At 41.8% G+C, this 14,565-nt stretch overlaps 1 protein-coding gene across 1 annotated transcript in view; it reads right to left on the bottom strand.

The window, feature by feature from the left end:
* Positions 1-14,565, bottom strand: part of HMCN1 (hemicentin 1) — a 234,521-nt gene that overhangs the window by 75,524 nt on the left and 144,432 nt on the right. Inside the window, exons 47-54 of the mRNA XM_015415242.1 lie at positions 13,862-14,049; positions 12,709-12,805; positions 6,865-7,026; positions 5,868-5,981; positions 5,535-5,737; positions 4,731-4,812; positions 3,211-3,342; positions 359-508 (exon numbers count right to left, since the gene is read on the bottom strand). Coding sequence (XP_015270728.1) covers positions 359-508; positions 3,211-3,342; positions 4,731-4,812; positions 5,535-5,737; positions 5,868-5,981; positions 6,865-7,026; positions 12,709-12,805; positions 13,862-14,049 — 1,128 coding nt within the window. The remainder of the gene's footprint in view (positions 1-358; positions 509-3,210; positions 3,343-4,730; positions 4,813-5,534; positions 5,738-5,867; positions 5,982-6,864; positions 7,027-12,708; positions 12,806-13,861; positions 14,050-14,565) is intronic.

Genomic DNA, 14,565 nt, shown 5'->3' with positions numbered 1-14,565 from the left:
CCAATGGGAGAGCTCTGTGCCTTCATACAGGAATAGGCAAGGGCCTTGTGTTCACAATAATGAGCAATTATTATGGTTCAGGTATGTCCATAGCCCCAAGTTGAGGCAGCAGAGATCTACTGAGTCCTATGCTGATTTCCCAAAAAGGGAGGCCACAGCAGCACCAAGATGGTTCCCTATTGTTTTTTTAGGTTCAGATTTGCCAAATACAAAGCACTACGTAGCTTAATACAAGTCTCCAAATACAAAGCACTACATGGCTTAATAAACACAAGCAAGTTACTTTGCAACACTTATCCCAAGACTACTATTTTCAGCAGAGCAGAACACATGCACACAAACACACCAAATATTGTACCTTGAACAGAAAGACTGTAAAATTTCCGAGCTTTGCCTTCTACATTTGAGGCAATGCAGGAGTAGTTCCCATTATCTGAATGCTGAGACCTAGCAATTTGAAGCTTGCTGCCTCCCGACAAAATATGCATCTCAAGAGAGTCAGAGTTTTCTAAATGCAGACAAATGAACAGGAATCAGTTACTATTGAATATATACAGAAGTTGCAGGTTTTTTCCTAGATGACTGCTGAACTCAACTGTACAGTGACGCCTCTAGAGTATATCAGGGTGTGGCAACATGATGTTTGTGTATCCTAGCTGGCTCACTGTACCTTCTTCTCCAATGTTCTTTACACTTTGAATAATAGGCCTGCGAATAAGTCACAACATTGCAGCAGCTATCTGGGCTGAGGGAAATCTTGGTAGGATTCACAGTCCTTAGATTATGGATCCCACAGTTGATATAGGCCAGTTAAATGGGTTTCAGGCCACATTCCTTGAACCCTTTTGCACTTATAGAATATAAGTTAGTTCCTAACTATGAGGTAATCCTCATGGTAACTGCCAACCATGAGAAGTCCAGCTGCTGTCAAGGGCTGAAAGAGATCCAGTGCCAACGTGTCTCTTCTCTGTGACATATCAATTTCTTTAATGCAGGGGTTGTTTCGTAGAAAAAGAGCTAGGGGAACTCATTAGCATAACTCATTAGCATATGCCACACCCCCTGACATCACCGGACGTGTGTCATAAGGCCACACACCCCGCCCCCAATGGTCCCGGCCGCCGCCGCCGGCCTTGCAGCTCCACTGCAGAGCCCCATGAGGGGCCCGGCAGTGGACCTGCAAGGCCAGCGGGAGTGCAAAGGCCCTCCCTGGCCCCAGGCAGGCTGGGGGGGGAGGCAGGGAGGAAGCAACTTACCCTCCCTCTTCTCCTGCCTCCTCCTGGCTGAATGAGGGCCGGAAGCGGGGCAGCCGGAAGCAGGGGGCGGGGCTTTGTCATGTGCCCCGCCCCCCGTACCTCACCCGGGGGAACTACGATCCCCCACGATCCTCCCCGAAATGACCTCTGCTTTAATGTATTTGACTATAATGTTTAAATAACTTTGGTTAGCAGCTTTGAGAAGGACTTTGGCCATGATAATACAGGGTTGCCAAATCCAATTTGGGAAACTCTTGTAGAAGCTTCCTGGGGAGGGTTGAGTTTGGGAAGGAAGCTCATCAGGGATGTGATACAATGGAATTTGCCCCCCAAAGCTGCTATTTTTTCCAAGGGAACTGATCTCTGTAGTCTGGAAATCAGTAATAATTCCAGGAGGTTGGCAGTCTTAAGTAAAGCAGGCTATGAATTCTCTATATAAATAAATAATCCCTTCCCCTCTGTGGGTATATCCCACTGCCTTAACATCTGAACTGTGTCAGTTCAAGCCCCGCGCTGGTGTGAGCAGCCAGCCTGTTGTCCCCAGCTCATCGTCTACCCAGCGATTCGAAAGCTCCGGCGAGTAGATAAAATGGGAACCGCTCCTTAGCGAGGGCGGGCACGCCAATCTTCCTTCTGGGAGGGCATTAGCTGACAGTTGAACGTCGATGGTCACGGCTTGTAAAGGCAAAACAGCTTGCCGGCTACAGATCGAACTCCTGCAACGGACGTTCCGGCCAGGCGGTGGCAGTGTGGCGACAGACATACGGGTCCCGGAGCCTGAGCAGCAAGCAGCCGTGCCGGAAAATGACGAAGCCAGCCAAGAAGACGTTCTACACCGGGGCAGTATCGGCGTGTGCAGTTAAAATGAATATATATGTTGTCTTCCCTATCCCCTACAAACATTGTTAGTCCCTTGTCTATATTTGAGTAACTGTACATCGCTTTGAGCCCACTGGGGAAAGCGATTAATAAATGAAAATTATTATTATTATTATTATTATTATCATCATCATCTCACATAGTTACACTCATAATCCATCAATTTGCTTAGAATCTTGAATCAGCTCCATTGACAATGCTGAGGCACTTCCACACATGCGAAATAATGCAGTTTCAATCCACTTCAGTGATCGTTTGCAGGTGGATTTTGATGTTTCACACAGGCCCATTCTGCATCTAGCATTCGCTCCGCTGTTTTACCAAACCCATCTTGGGACAGAAATTCCCCTCTACTTTGCATGCCACTTTCACTTTCTTTGTCAGATTTTATCGAACTCTCCACACTGCATGCGGCTTTGACTTCCTTTGATCTCTTAGTTTTATAGTACTGTCTGCATAGATTTATGGCTGTTTTATGGCCATTCAGGGGTAATTCTGCAGTCAGTATAGTGTTGGCCTGGGGTATTTGAATGTGGTTTTGAGCCATACCTTTTTTTGTTCCAGTATGGGTTTGGTAAAACAATGGAGTGAATATTAGATGCAGAATGGGCCACAGTAAAATCCAGTTGCAAAGTGCATTGAAAGTGGACTGAAAGTGCATTATTTAGTGTGTGTGAAAGAGACCAATGTAAAACAAAACAATTTTGCAGGACTTTTCACATCCTTTTTTCTTTCTTTCTGGAGGCCAGTACTGATTCTAGATAGGTTTGTGGTTGGTTGTAATGTGTATTGAAATTTATTTTAATGTATCATTGTAACCTGCCTTGAATCCTTTCTTGAATGAAAGCAGTTTGAAAGTGAGGAAAATAAATTTAAAAAATAAAAAACATTTCTTGTCTTGATATAACTTCCCTAAAGGGACTACAGGGAAGGAACAAGGAGATTAAAAACTACTCATTTTTTGGTCTTATCATTACCTTGTCCAGTTGAATTTTAACTGAACTCTTCATATCTTAAAATACTAGACAAGAAATTTATAATGATGAATCGCTACATGAATTACAGGGCACATTACCAATTGGCTTTCCATTCTTCAGCCATGTTATCATTGGTGGAGGAATTCCAGTGGCATCACAAATAAAGGTTACAGGGTTACTGATAGTTTCATTGATCCACTCTTGATGAGGGCCTTCAATGTTGGGTGGAACTGTGAACAAGAACAAAGAATTGCAAAAAGATGGGGGCTCAACACTTCTTCCCTTTCCCAGCCCAATACAGCTTCCAAGTTGTACAGTCACCTAAAAGTGACCGGGCAATTAATTAAAGAATATTTCCTGGGGAAAAAGAGCCCAAGGCAAATGGGCTTTTGTCCAATTAGCTGTTTGATTAACTAACTGTTGGCTAATATATCTGTGACTCCATCCATCCATTTCTTTTCTTACTTTCAAGGAGCTCAGGGCAGCGTGTAGAATTTTCCTTTTTTCCCTTTGATATTTTAATTGATTGACTGAACCTTTCTATAGCAGCCTTTCTCCTGAGCATCTCCGGATCAAGGCTGTGATCCTCACAACAATCCTATAAGATCAGTTATGCTGAAAGCAGAAGCAGTTGACCGGCTCAAGGTCACCCAGTCATCTGCAATTGCCAAATGCTGATTTGAAAGCAGGGCTGCGGTCATACTGACCTCTTACTGCGACTTGCTCCCGCTGTCGGTTTATCCGCAACTTTATTTATCAGATGAAAACTGGATACACGTCCCTCTTTAATCGCGCGATGAGTCAGACAGCTGCACCACCCAAGTGGCAGTGCAGGAATTTTTTTTAAAATCATTTGCGCATGTGCAAGGGTTATCATGTGCATAACTGCGCATGCGCATAATGGCGGTCGCCAGGGAAAAAAAGAGACCAAATCGCACTCCTTGTGAGAGGGGAGTCCAGATAGGGGAAAGTGCGGAATTGCAGCAGAAACACCCAGAAAGTACTTGTTTTTCCGGGTGTAGGAAAACGCGGGAGAGAACCGGGAGCATTGCATGAGTGAGCCCGCTTCGGGGCGGGAGGCGGATTGGCCTGTCTGATCAGCGATTTTATATGCGAGAGGGAACAGCAGTGAATCCCAATCAAAACAACCATGTGACTGCAGCCCAGGTCTCTGGTCCTTGTCTGACATGCTACACACTACTTTATACCTGAGGATTCTACACAGGGTTCCCCTCCTCAATGAAGGGCAGCTCATCCCCACATTTGGGAGCTTCTATTCTGAGTATGACTCATGATGCTCCAAGGGCTTCCCTGTTTACAGTGGATCAAATGGAAACCTGCTTAAATCTGATTGAAACAGGGAAATGTAGGTAGAGCTTCCAGCCAATAAGGCAAGGGGGAAGAGTTAAGCTCCTCCTTCAAAATGGAACATACACTGCACCTTTGCCAGAAAGGGGGAGGGGATTGTTGGGCTGCAGTTGCCCAGCACAATTTTTTACCTTGACACTTCTGTGACAATAGGGAGTGGGACAGGGCTTGCAGATGCCATCCCCACTTTATTCCACCCCATCCCCACATGGAAGCAGTCATGGGCTCTCAGTTGTTCCTATAAACTTACCATGAACATTAAGGTGGAAGTTTTTGTCATCCCGCCCTGCGATATTTGTAGCTTTACAAACATACTGGCCTGTATCAGATACCTGAGAATGTAAGAAGGGAAATTATATTCAAGTGCCACTTCATTGAGAATAACATCTTCCAGCTGCAAAACAAATAGCTTAACAGCAATGCACAATAAATAAGAATAGCGAATTGACTTGAACAGTCACTAAAGAGCATTTGGGAGCTTGCTACAAAGGCTGAATGCATAAGCAAATCAGTTTTAACAATCAACTATTTATTATATTTCTACATAGTTTTTCCTTAGTGCTCATTATGGTTTATAATCAGACAAGTTAATTATGAATGTAAGCATCTCCCCTACCCCAATCTCCAATTTTAGCCTCACTAACTAAATCACTGGCATGCTTAAAAGGAATTGTACCCAGACATGTTGATGATTACCGATTGTAGTAGCCAATTCAAATATCTAGTTTGTCGAGCAACATTCAGTACAGACTGGTGGGGAAAAAACAATACCTGTTTGTATTGAAATATGCCCCAAAGGTAATTACATATACCAACCTTACCTTTAATGGTCTGCTATTCAGAAAACACCAGTGAGAGATGTATATGATTAAACAAGCTGATTACTACCTCTTTTCTGCAAAGGGCTAAGTGGTGGAATGGTTAAACATATTCTGATTCCCTTGTCTTTTTACCTCTGTGCTGCAATATAAGGATCAATTTGTTTAGTTTTAAAATGTGTATTTTGTATTTGGCGTAAGCTACCTTGAGAGTCTGACATAGCAAATATAAATACCTCCGCACTCCTGATATGAAGCATTTGTCCATCGGCGTTGATTCCCACATTGGACGATGCCATGATCGTGCGTCCGTTCTTGTACCAGGTAATGATGGGAGGTGGAACGGCATTGGACTCACACTCCAGCATCACTGGCATCCCCACCCTCACATTTACCACTGAAAGAGCTGAGCCACTGTGGTCTTTAATGCTGGGAGGAACTTTGGAGGGGAAAAACACATGAATATATATTTACTTTCCTTGGACGAAAGAATTTCAACCTTAGAGAAATTACCAGATGTTATTTTTTGCCATTTTTTTCTTCAATTGTAAAGACACAGTAAGACGCACCATAAACAGTCAGGAAGCTCCTTTTCATGCTTTCCCCAGCACTGTTTCTGGCTACACAAACATATTCTCCACCGTCAGACAGCCGGGCCCTAGGAATCTGCAATGTTCGACCACCTGAGATGATTCAGAGACAGCAAAGCTCTTTAATATGGGCTTTTAGCTAACCCCTGCAGAACAGAGTTTTAAAAACACATCTCATATGAAACTACAACAAGGACTGAAAAGAGAGATACTAGGGAGAAAAGAGTGTCTACGTCTTGGGATATGAAGCTTCTTTGGTATCACCTGTTTTCTTTAAAAAAAATCGTTGCGCATTTCTAGCCCTGGACAATGTATTAGCAAACAGTAATTCTGTTTAAAAATCTAACTGTGAGATGGTGACATGAGCATCTAAGGAAGCACAAGCCTTTCCCTGGCTCTTCTGAGTCCAGTCTGCATGTTGCTCTTCCTTGGGCCATTCTGTCCTTTTATATTTGAGGTAAATATACCAGCAGTCAACTTGCTTGTGCATTTTGACATTACTAACTTGGAAGGGAAGCAAAAAACAAAACAAACAATCTCCTCTTTTTTCTTGAACTTTTTCCTTTACTTAAATCCCTCATTGGGTTAAAAGCAAAGTATAGCCTCTTAAGCAAGGGCCATATTGAATACACATCAATGGCAATCAAGAGCTTACTGATGCCATGTTAGTAGACTAGAGAACTGACCGTTTGTTCTTTCTGTCCTTCTTTGGACAGCAACACTTTAAAAACTGACCTTTTAAATAGAAAAAAGAAGGCAACATTCGCAGCCCAACTGGTTACTCCAAACAATTATATTTTCTTTTTTATTTGAAAGTGTTCAGGAATTTGTGTTTTTCTCCCAGTTGTATCATTTTAAGAACACAGTTGTGTCAGCACAATGCCTAAAGCATACATTTGTCCTCAGCCCCTTTATCTTGGCAAAGCTGACATGTAAAGGTAAAAGAGGAAAATAAACAACAGTAGAGTCTTCTTACCAGGTACAATAAGAGCATTTGTATTCAAGCTGATAGGTTTTCCATTCTTCAGCCAACTGAGATCAGGAGGAGGAAAGCCAGTGACCTCACAGGTCAACGAGATAAAGTTATTCACAACCACAGTCAAATTCTCAGAATTACTGCCAACAATACTTGGAGGAACTGTGGAAAGATACACAAGTCCAAACATTCTTGCTACTTAAACTACATTCTGTCTCATCAAGCATAAAAAAACCAAAATAATTTGTCTGATCGAACAGGAAAAAAAACAAATGCCTTTTGTTTAGTTTTAAAATCTCAGGGACACCCTTCTACTGATAAGACAGTATACTGGCCAGCCCAGAACAACATTAAAAACACAAGAAAGTACACAATGTCATGCTACAATCAAAATGAAAATAAAACAGTACAGATCAGTGATACAATAGAAAGAGGAGTAATTAATGATCCTTAGATGTTAACAGTAACAAAATAGCTGGAAGCAACTAAGTAAAATCCAGTAGTTAAGTCAATTGACATTAATAGGGCACCGTACAGTTTGTCCACCCACCAAAAGTCCTCCAGAAAAGAACAATCCCCGAGGCTAAGAGTGAAGAGAAGAGATGGATTTCTTGGGACAGGGAATTTAAAAGTTTAGAGTCCACAACAAGTCCTGTCCTGCATGCCCACCAGTTTTCATCACAGTCAACACAGAGGAGGGCACTTGTAATTGACCTTAAGTGCCACTGAGTTCATATGGCAAAAGGTGGTCCCTCCAGTACCCTGGTGCTTTGAACTGAGCCCTGAAAGAAATCGGTGATATAATCCTGTAGATACAACCTCCACAGGTAGCCACTTAACACTCTATCTGCTGAAGCATCAAAGGCAGAATTGCATGAAGTACTTTACAGTACCAAGACGTGTCACTGTGAGAGTCCAATGACACCGTTAAGACCAACAATGTTTTATTCGAGGTGTGAGCTTTTGCGAGCATGCACACTTGGTCAGATGATGAAATGAATTACATATCATAGTTGTATATATAGAGGTGGCTTGTTAAATTAGCATGCAAAATAGTGAAGATATTTTTTTAACAGATCAAAAGAATGCGCAGTTTCTGGTTATCACCTGATTGGGGTTCAACTGGGGGGGGGGACAACATAGGTAATATAGATGTCAGAACTGGAGATTGATGTGCCCCAAGTTGTGAGAATCCTTTCCTTAGACACCATCCATCGGGAATTTTTCTATTTGTGGGAATTTTTCTATTTGTCTTTTAAATTGTTATGTACTAGTCGAAGACTGTAATAATAAACTGACTGATTGGCCCCGTCCATCTACTTTCTAGCATGGAGGTGAACTTTACAGCATCTTGGCTACTATGATATGTAATTCCATTTCATCATCTGATGAAGTATAATTCCATTTCAGCATCTGATGAAGTGTGCATGCACACAAAAGCTCACAGCTTGAATAAAACGTTGTTGGTCTTAAAGGTGCCATTGGACTCTTACTTTGTTTTATTGCTTCAGACCAACATGGCTGCCCACCTTGATGTGTCACTGTGGCGAGATTTGCTTTCTCCAGGAATGACTGTAGCTGAAGAACAAACACATGGTTAAAAAGAAGTCCTGGCTGCCTCCATCACCTGCTTCTCGAAAAATCAGGGATGGAACCTGAAATACTCCCAGATTATAAACCTGATCCTTTTTAGGATTTGCAAACTCTTTAATAACAGGTTATAATCAGGGTGGTATAGTTGGCGGCTAGAATGGTGGACTAGGAGGACCATGGAGACCCAGGTTCAATTAGAGGAGGGGGGAATGATGATGCTTTGGGTCCCAAGCCATGGGGAATAGCAAAACATAAAATATCTAAACCAATAATCTTTCTCCCAGTTTGGCTCAAGGTCTGCCTCACATTATTTCCATCTTTTGCTTTGGTTAAGCTTCAGGGTTTTTTCACCCATATCTACCCCTTTACCATTTGCAGCCTCTGATTAACCATTTCTATTCCTGCCAGGGAATCAGATATAAATAAGAGCTAGAGTTGTGAGACACCATACTACAATGCTCCAGATAACTTCCCCGAGCATTTCTTAATATTACAAAGCATAGAAGAAAAGGTGGAATTATGATGCTCCCCAGAACCATCCCTACTAGACACTCAAGAAGGATATTATGGCTGATAGTATCAAAAGCCACTGAGAAGGCCAGGAGAATTAAGGATACACACACCCTGTCAGCTGTCCAGGAAAGGTCATCCAGCAGGGAAACCAGGGCAGTTTTTTAAATTGAAAAGTGTCAATCTGTTTTATTCAGAAGTCTCTGCTACCAGTTGCCACAACTTACTTGAGCACCTTACACTAGGAAGGTGTATTTTACATACCATGGAAGTTATTCACATCTGAGGGGTTCAAAGTTGTTTTATAAGTAAAGATCTTATCACAACTTTCTTTAAAATCTTAGGAATAGACCACCCTTGAAATATTGCATTATTTATCTGCCCCATGCACTTTTGCAAATGTGACTGGCACTGAAGGGCAAGGATCAACAGCACATTTCTCCAAGTACTTCATTTATATCTTGCACAAGTTGGCTGGCATCCACTGAAAGAGGGTAAGTGAAAACCTCACAAACACTGAGAGGGCCATCCATTAAAATTGTAATTAACAAGAAATGTAAATCAGGTGAACTACAACAGCAATTTTATTCCACCCTTCCTCCAAAGAATTCAGGCTGGCAAACATGGCTCTTTCCTCCTCCCCATTTTATTCTCACAACATTTTGAGACAGATTAGGCTTAGAGAGAGCGACTGTCCTCAGGTCACTTACTGAGAGTCACAGCGAAATGAGGATTTGAACCCTGGTCTCCCTAGAGAGAACCCAGCACTTTAAACATTTCACCTCACTGTTTTTCTGTTTCCCCTGTAAACTGGCCACAGTGAATTGCCAAGAGGTATGATAAATTATTTAGTATGGGTGATCGAATGTATGAGTGAATGGGGAAGGTCATGTGGAAAAAGACTGTAATACTCATGATCATGGCCCCAATCCATGGATTTAGGTATCCACAGATGGAGCCATCTTGAGAATTTTTGAACAGGGTGAAATGACATTACTTGGTAACTCACTGAACATTGGGAACAATACAGAAATATAATTAAAAAACAAGCCAATGTTATTTGCCAGATCAATTGGTAATTACATTTACTCATTTAGAGAGCCACCAAGGAAAGGAAGAGAGGTAAGTGCTTCAAGTTTTAGATATGTTCAGTTTGAGATCCTTTGCTTATTGAGATATTTGTATCCCACTTTTGTCCTCAATGGGGACCCCAAAAGTCTCACAACATTGTTCTCCATTCCTCCATTTATCCTACTATAACTTTGCAAAGTAAATTAGGCTGTGAGAGTGGCCCATGCTCACCCCAGCAAGCTTTCAAACCTGGGTCTTCCGGATCTTATGTTGACCCTCTCACCACTACACCATTCTGGATAATGATGAGAGGCTGATGTATGATGGTAGGCATAATTGCGGGACTGGACAGAGTAACAGAGGTACATTTGGGGGTCATCAGTAAATTAGTGGTGTCAAAACCATGACATTTGATGAGGTCTCCCAAAGAGAGAGTATAGATAGAGAACAGTTGAACCAAAACTGGAAGGTAGATTCAGGTGGGTAGCTGTGTTGGTCTGAAGCAACAGAACAAAATTCGAGTTCAGCAGCACCTTTAAGACCAACAAAGTTTTATTCAAGGTATAAGCTTGCACACAAAAGCTTATACCTTGAATAAGACTTTGTTGGTCTTAAAGGTGCTGCTGAACTCGAATTTTGTTCCAAAACTGGAAGGGTCTTCTTAAAAGCATTAGAAATGTTTTGCAATTTATCAGACAAAAGTTCACTCCTCTTTCTTTCCCCAAGGGACTTTGCCTTGGTTCATCTGTTATTTAATTTCAGGAAAGCGATTGCTGTTTTTTAAAAATAGTACAAAACAGCAGGAAATATTTCATTTCTTGGCAGTGAAGGAAAATAACTCATTATGGTGAATGACAGTGTTTTTCGCATCAGGACCACAAGCTGGGTGGCCCGTCTTGTGAAGATCCCCTGCACTGTTATTCCAAGAAAACCCCAGCCAAGGATTAATTTCCTACATAAATAATTATTTAAGGGAGAGATGGAGCTGACTTAAAAGCACTGTTTAATTTGAAATGATACGCAAGCCTTTAAAAAAGCAGGGTTCACGGTTACCATTAAACACTACAGGGCAAAAGTAGAAATTACAGTAACTGTGCAGGTGGGTTTCTAAGCTCTTCCCCCTGTACTCTATAAGGTCTAGTAGGCTATACCTGTATCCTGATACCCTCACAACCTGCATTTCCCTACTCCCTGTCATCAGCAGCCAATTTTGTGAAGTTGTGGATGGGAGAACACATGGAATGTTATGATGTAAGGACACAGCAAAGTTCTACTAGACATTAGGAAGAGGGAGTGCTTTTGGTGGCATGTCTCATGAGATCACAACTGGTCAATTAAACAGGAAAAAAATACTGTTCTCTGAGGACTTCCATATTCCCCCCTGAGATCTCAAGTTCTGTAGCAGTCCTGTAAGTGGAACAAACACTGAAATCTATTTGAAATCTCCCCTTTGATGCTGACATTCTTGGACCGCTTCTTAAGCATGAAGAGTTCCCTAGGTTATCTCATGGAACATCACTGCGTATATGAATTAGAATTACATTAGAATAAGATTTTACAGTTTAGTTTTTTGCACCAGTTTTTTTAACCACTATTTAACTTGCTTTGATTTAGGTTCCTAGATATTTATGAGTTCAGTTCAATTCTAGGTCTAAAAATGTCTCAGTAGCTCAGTTACTAATTACTAATTTTTGATTAATTCTACATACAGCAGTTATTCTGATCATCTCAAAAGAGAATTTGACATTAAACAACGTCAGCAGCATCCTGAGGGTAACTCTGCATGTCTCAAAGTCCTCATATTTGTTGGGGGGTGACATGAGAACTTTGTATCAGACATGCAATTAGAGTTTTGCTGCTCGTGATCTCAGCAGAGTAGCAGCTTCAGGCCATACTATTTTCACATGTTCAAACTGCCTCTTCTGCATTCTCATTTTCATCACTTGTGTGTTCCTATTGCTTCAGAGTCCCCCCCCCACAATGTGTTTTGGTCTCTCTAGTAGTCCCAGAGGGAGCAAAACACATGTGGAAAGGGGGACGGATGGACCCAAAGCAATAGGGACAAACAAGTGACAAAAATGAGGGTGCATAAACTAAAAATGTACATGTTGCCCCTTTCAGACAAAATGGCAAGGTTGTGTGTCAGTAGGGTCACACGCAGTGTGTTTCTCCATATGCACGGTGAGATGTGATGACTGAAAAGGGCTTGTGTCTTCCGACAATGCTCTGATTTGTCCACTCTAACTCACAGCAAGTTGCAGGGATGAAATAAGAACTGCAAAGCACTTTGGCCATTTTGAAGGTGCTACACAAATACGAATTAATACAAGAGAGTGGCCAGAAAGGATCCGGGGGGGGAGTTATGTTTGCTTCAGTGGGTTAGCAGGTTTGGAAGACAGAGATGATGTCAAGTGCAGAAAACAGTCTGAAGACTGGCCCCAAGGATTTGGGTGGCCCATTTAAATTCATGTTGTGTTGCCATTTCTCATTAACAGGTTCTTCAAGTCCCTCTGCTTTTTTCTGCGGAAGTGAACACTTTTGCACCTTACTGAAGCAAGATCTAATTGTACATTAAAGTATGTTTTGTTTTTTTGTAGTCAGGAATCTTTGCATTAAACAGTTCCTTATTTGAACACAACCAATCCACATCTTAGAAAATAGCAATCTTACCATGAACATTAAGGTTAAAATATTTTTTGGCACTTCCTGCTGTGTTCTCCACAACACAGACATACCTGCCTGTATCTGTTATCTGGGAATTGAGGATCTAGAAAGAAGATAAAAGATATTAAAGTGACATGTCTATATTAAATAAATAATGGAATGTTAAGCATATTTACATGTATGCACCCCTGTTAAATATTCAAAACAACCACCTGGCTATTATTCTCATTGTGATCGCAAATACCTGGTAAGTGGATGTCTACATTCATCATTATTTTTACCATGGAAAATAGATCCATATTCTGTACTAGCTATTATGTGCATTCACGGGGTCACTCTATCTCTAACAGGATATAACTGTACTCGATAATGGTTACAGCAGTGCTTCCATTGAGTCTCTGCCCCCTTCATCTCAGCACCCAAGACCTGCATTGCTCCATGTTTTGTACTACAACCATGTAAACAAATCTCTAGCAAGCACAAAACAAGACAGAGATTGAAAGACCATACCATGACTCAATCCAATATATTCTGGAAAATAATGGGAGGTAAGAGCCTGATGCAGGAAAGTCATTCAGATCACTCATCAAAGATCCCTACATTTCATGAGTGGTCCTGTTGCCAAAACTGACTTTGTCATTATGACCATGTCCAATTACTTTACACAGTGTCTGTGCCTCTATTTGGACCTGTTACTGTCACTGGCCTGAATAGCCCGGACTAGCCCAAGCTCAGTAGAGCTCAGAAGTTAAGCAGGGTTGGCCATGATCAGTATGTGTGTGGGAGACCACCAAGGAAGACCAGGGTTGCTATGCAGAGGAAGGCAACAACAAATTACCTCTGTTCATCTCTTGCCTACTTGATGGTATTTAATTAATATTTATCTTATTTCGGTTTGCCATATTTTCTATAGGACTGAATTTTGACTTTGAGAATTCCCTTCTCAACCACTCCCAATTTACCTTATTTGGGCTCCTGAACTGTCCCATCCTCAGCAACTCACACATTACCTGAAGCATTCTTCTAAAGGCTAAGAACTTATGTTGGGAATCTTCAACTAAGGATTGAATTTTGACTCTGGGAATTTCCTTCTCAATCACTCCCAATTTACCTTATTTGGGCTCATGGACTGTCCCATCCTCAGCAACTCACATATTACCTGAAGTGTTCTTCCACTGGCTAAGAACTTGTGTTGGGAATCTTCAGCTAAGAGCTGTCCATCTTTCTGCCAGGTTATGCTTGGAGTAGGGCTGCCATTTGTGATACATTCCAGAACTGCCATCTTGCTCACAAGCACAGTCACCTCTTCAGGCATATCACCACTGGCTCCATTAATGGATGGTGGCACTGGAGAATGCAAAATCACAGGGAAAATCTATTCAGTGTTTTCTACTTTGCAAAGTTTCTGAATGGGCAAAATCTAAGGCAGTCATGGAAGCACCTTGCAAATGTTCAAGCTAAAACATCACTCTCCTGTACAAAAAGCATGTACCTAAATTGTATACACAGTTTCTTCCATGGAAAGAGAGAGCTATTGGACACTGAAGGAGGATCTGGAGAAAAGGAAAAATCTCAGGGAATTTCTCTGGATTCTGCAAGTGAGAAGTGTGGAGAAAACACATTCTGACTCTAGTCCAGAATATGATCCATAATAGAACCATCAGATATAGAAATTTGTTCTCTGGCCCTAACCGGCATACCCAGGCAAGCCCAATCTTGTCAGATCTCGGAAGCTAAGCAGGTTCGACTCCTCCAAGGAATACCAGCAGTCAGGAGGCAGGGGCAGGCTTTATTCAGCCACCTCTCTGAATATCCTCCAGGCCCCCAGGTGGGGTCAGGCACCAGAGGTCGCCATGACTTCCA

The sequence above is a fragment of the Gekko japonicus genome, unplaced genomic scaffold (genome assembly GCF_001447785.1).
Source record: "Gekko japonicus isolate JY-2015 unplaced genomic scaffold, Gekko_japonicus_V1.1 scaffold269, whole genome shotgun sequence".
Classification (NCBI taxonomy): domain Eukaryota; kingdom Metazoa; phylum Chordata; class Lepidosauria; order Squamata; family Gekkonidae; genus Gekko; species Gekko japonicus.
This window is presented reverse-complemented; position numbering and strand designations above follow the sequence as displayed.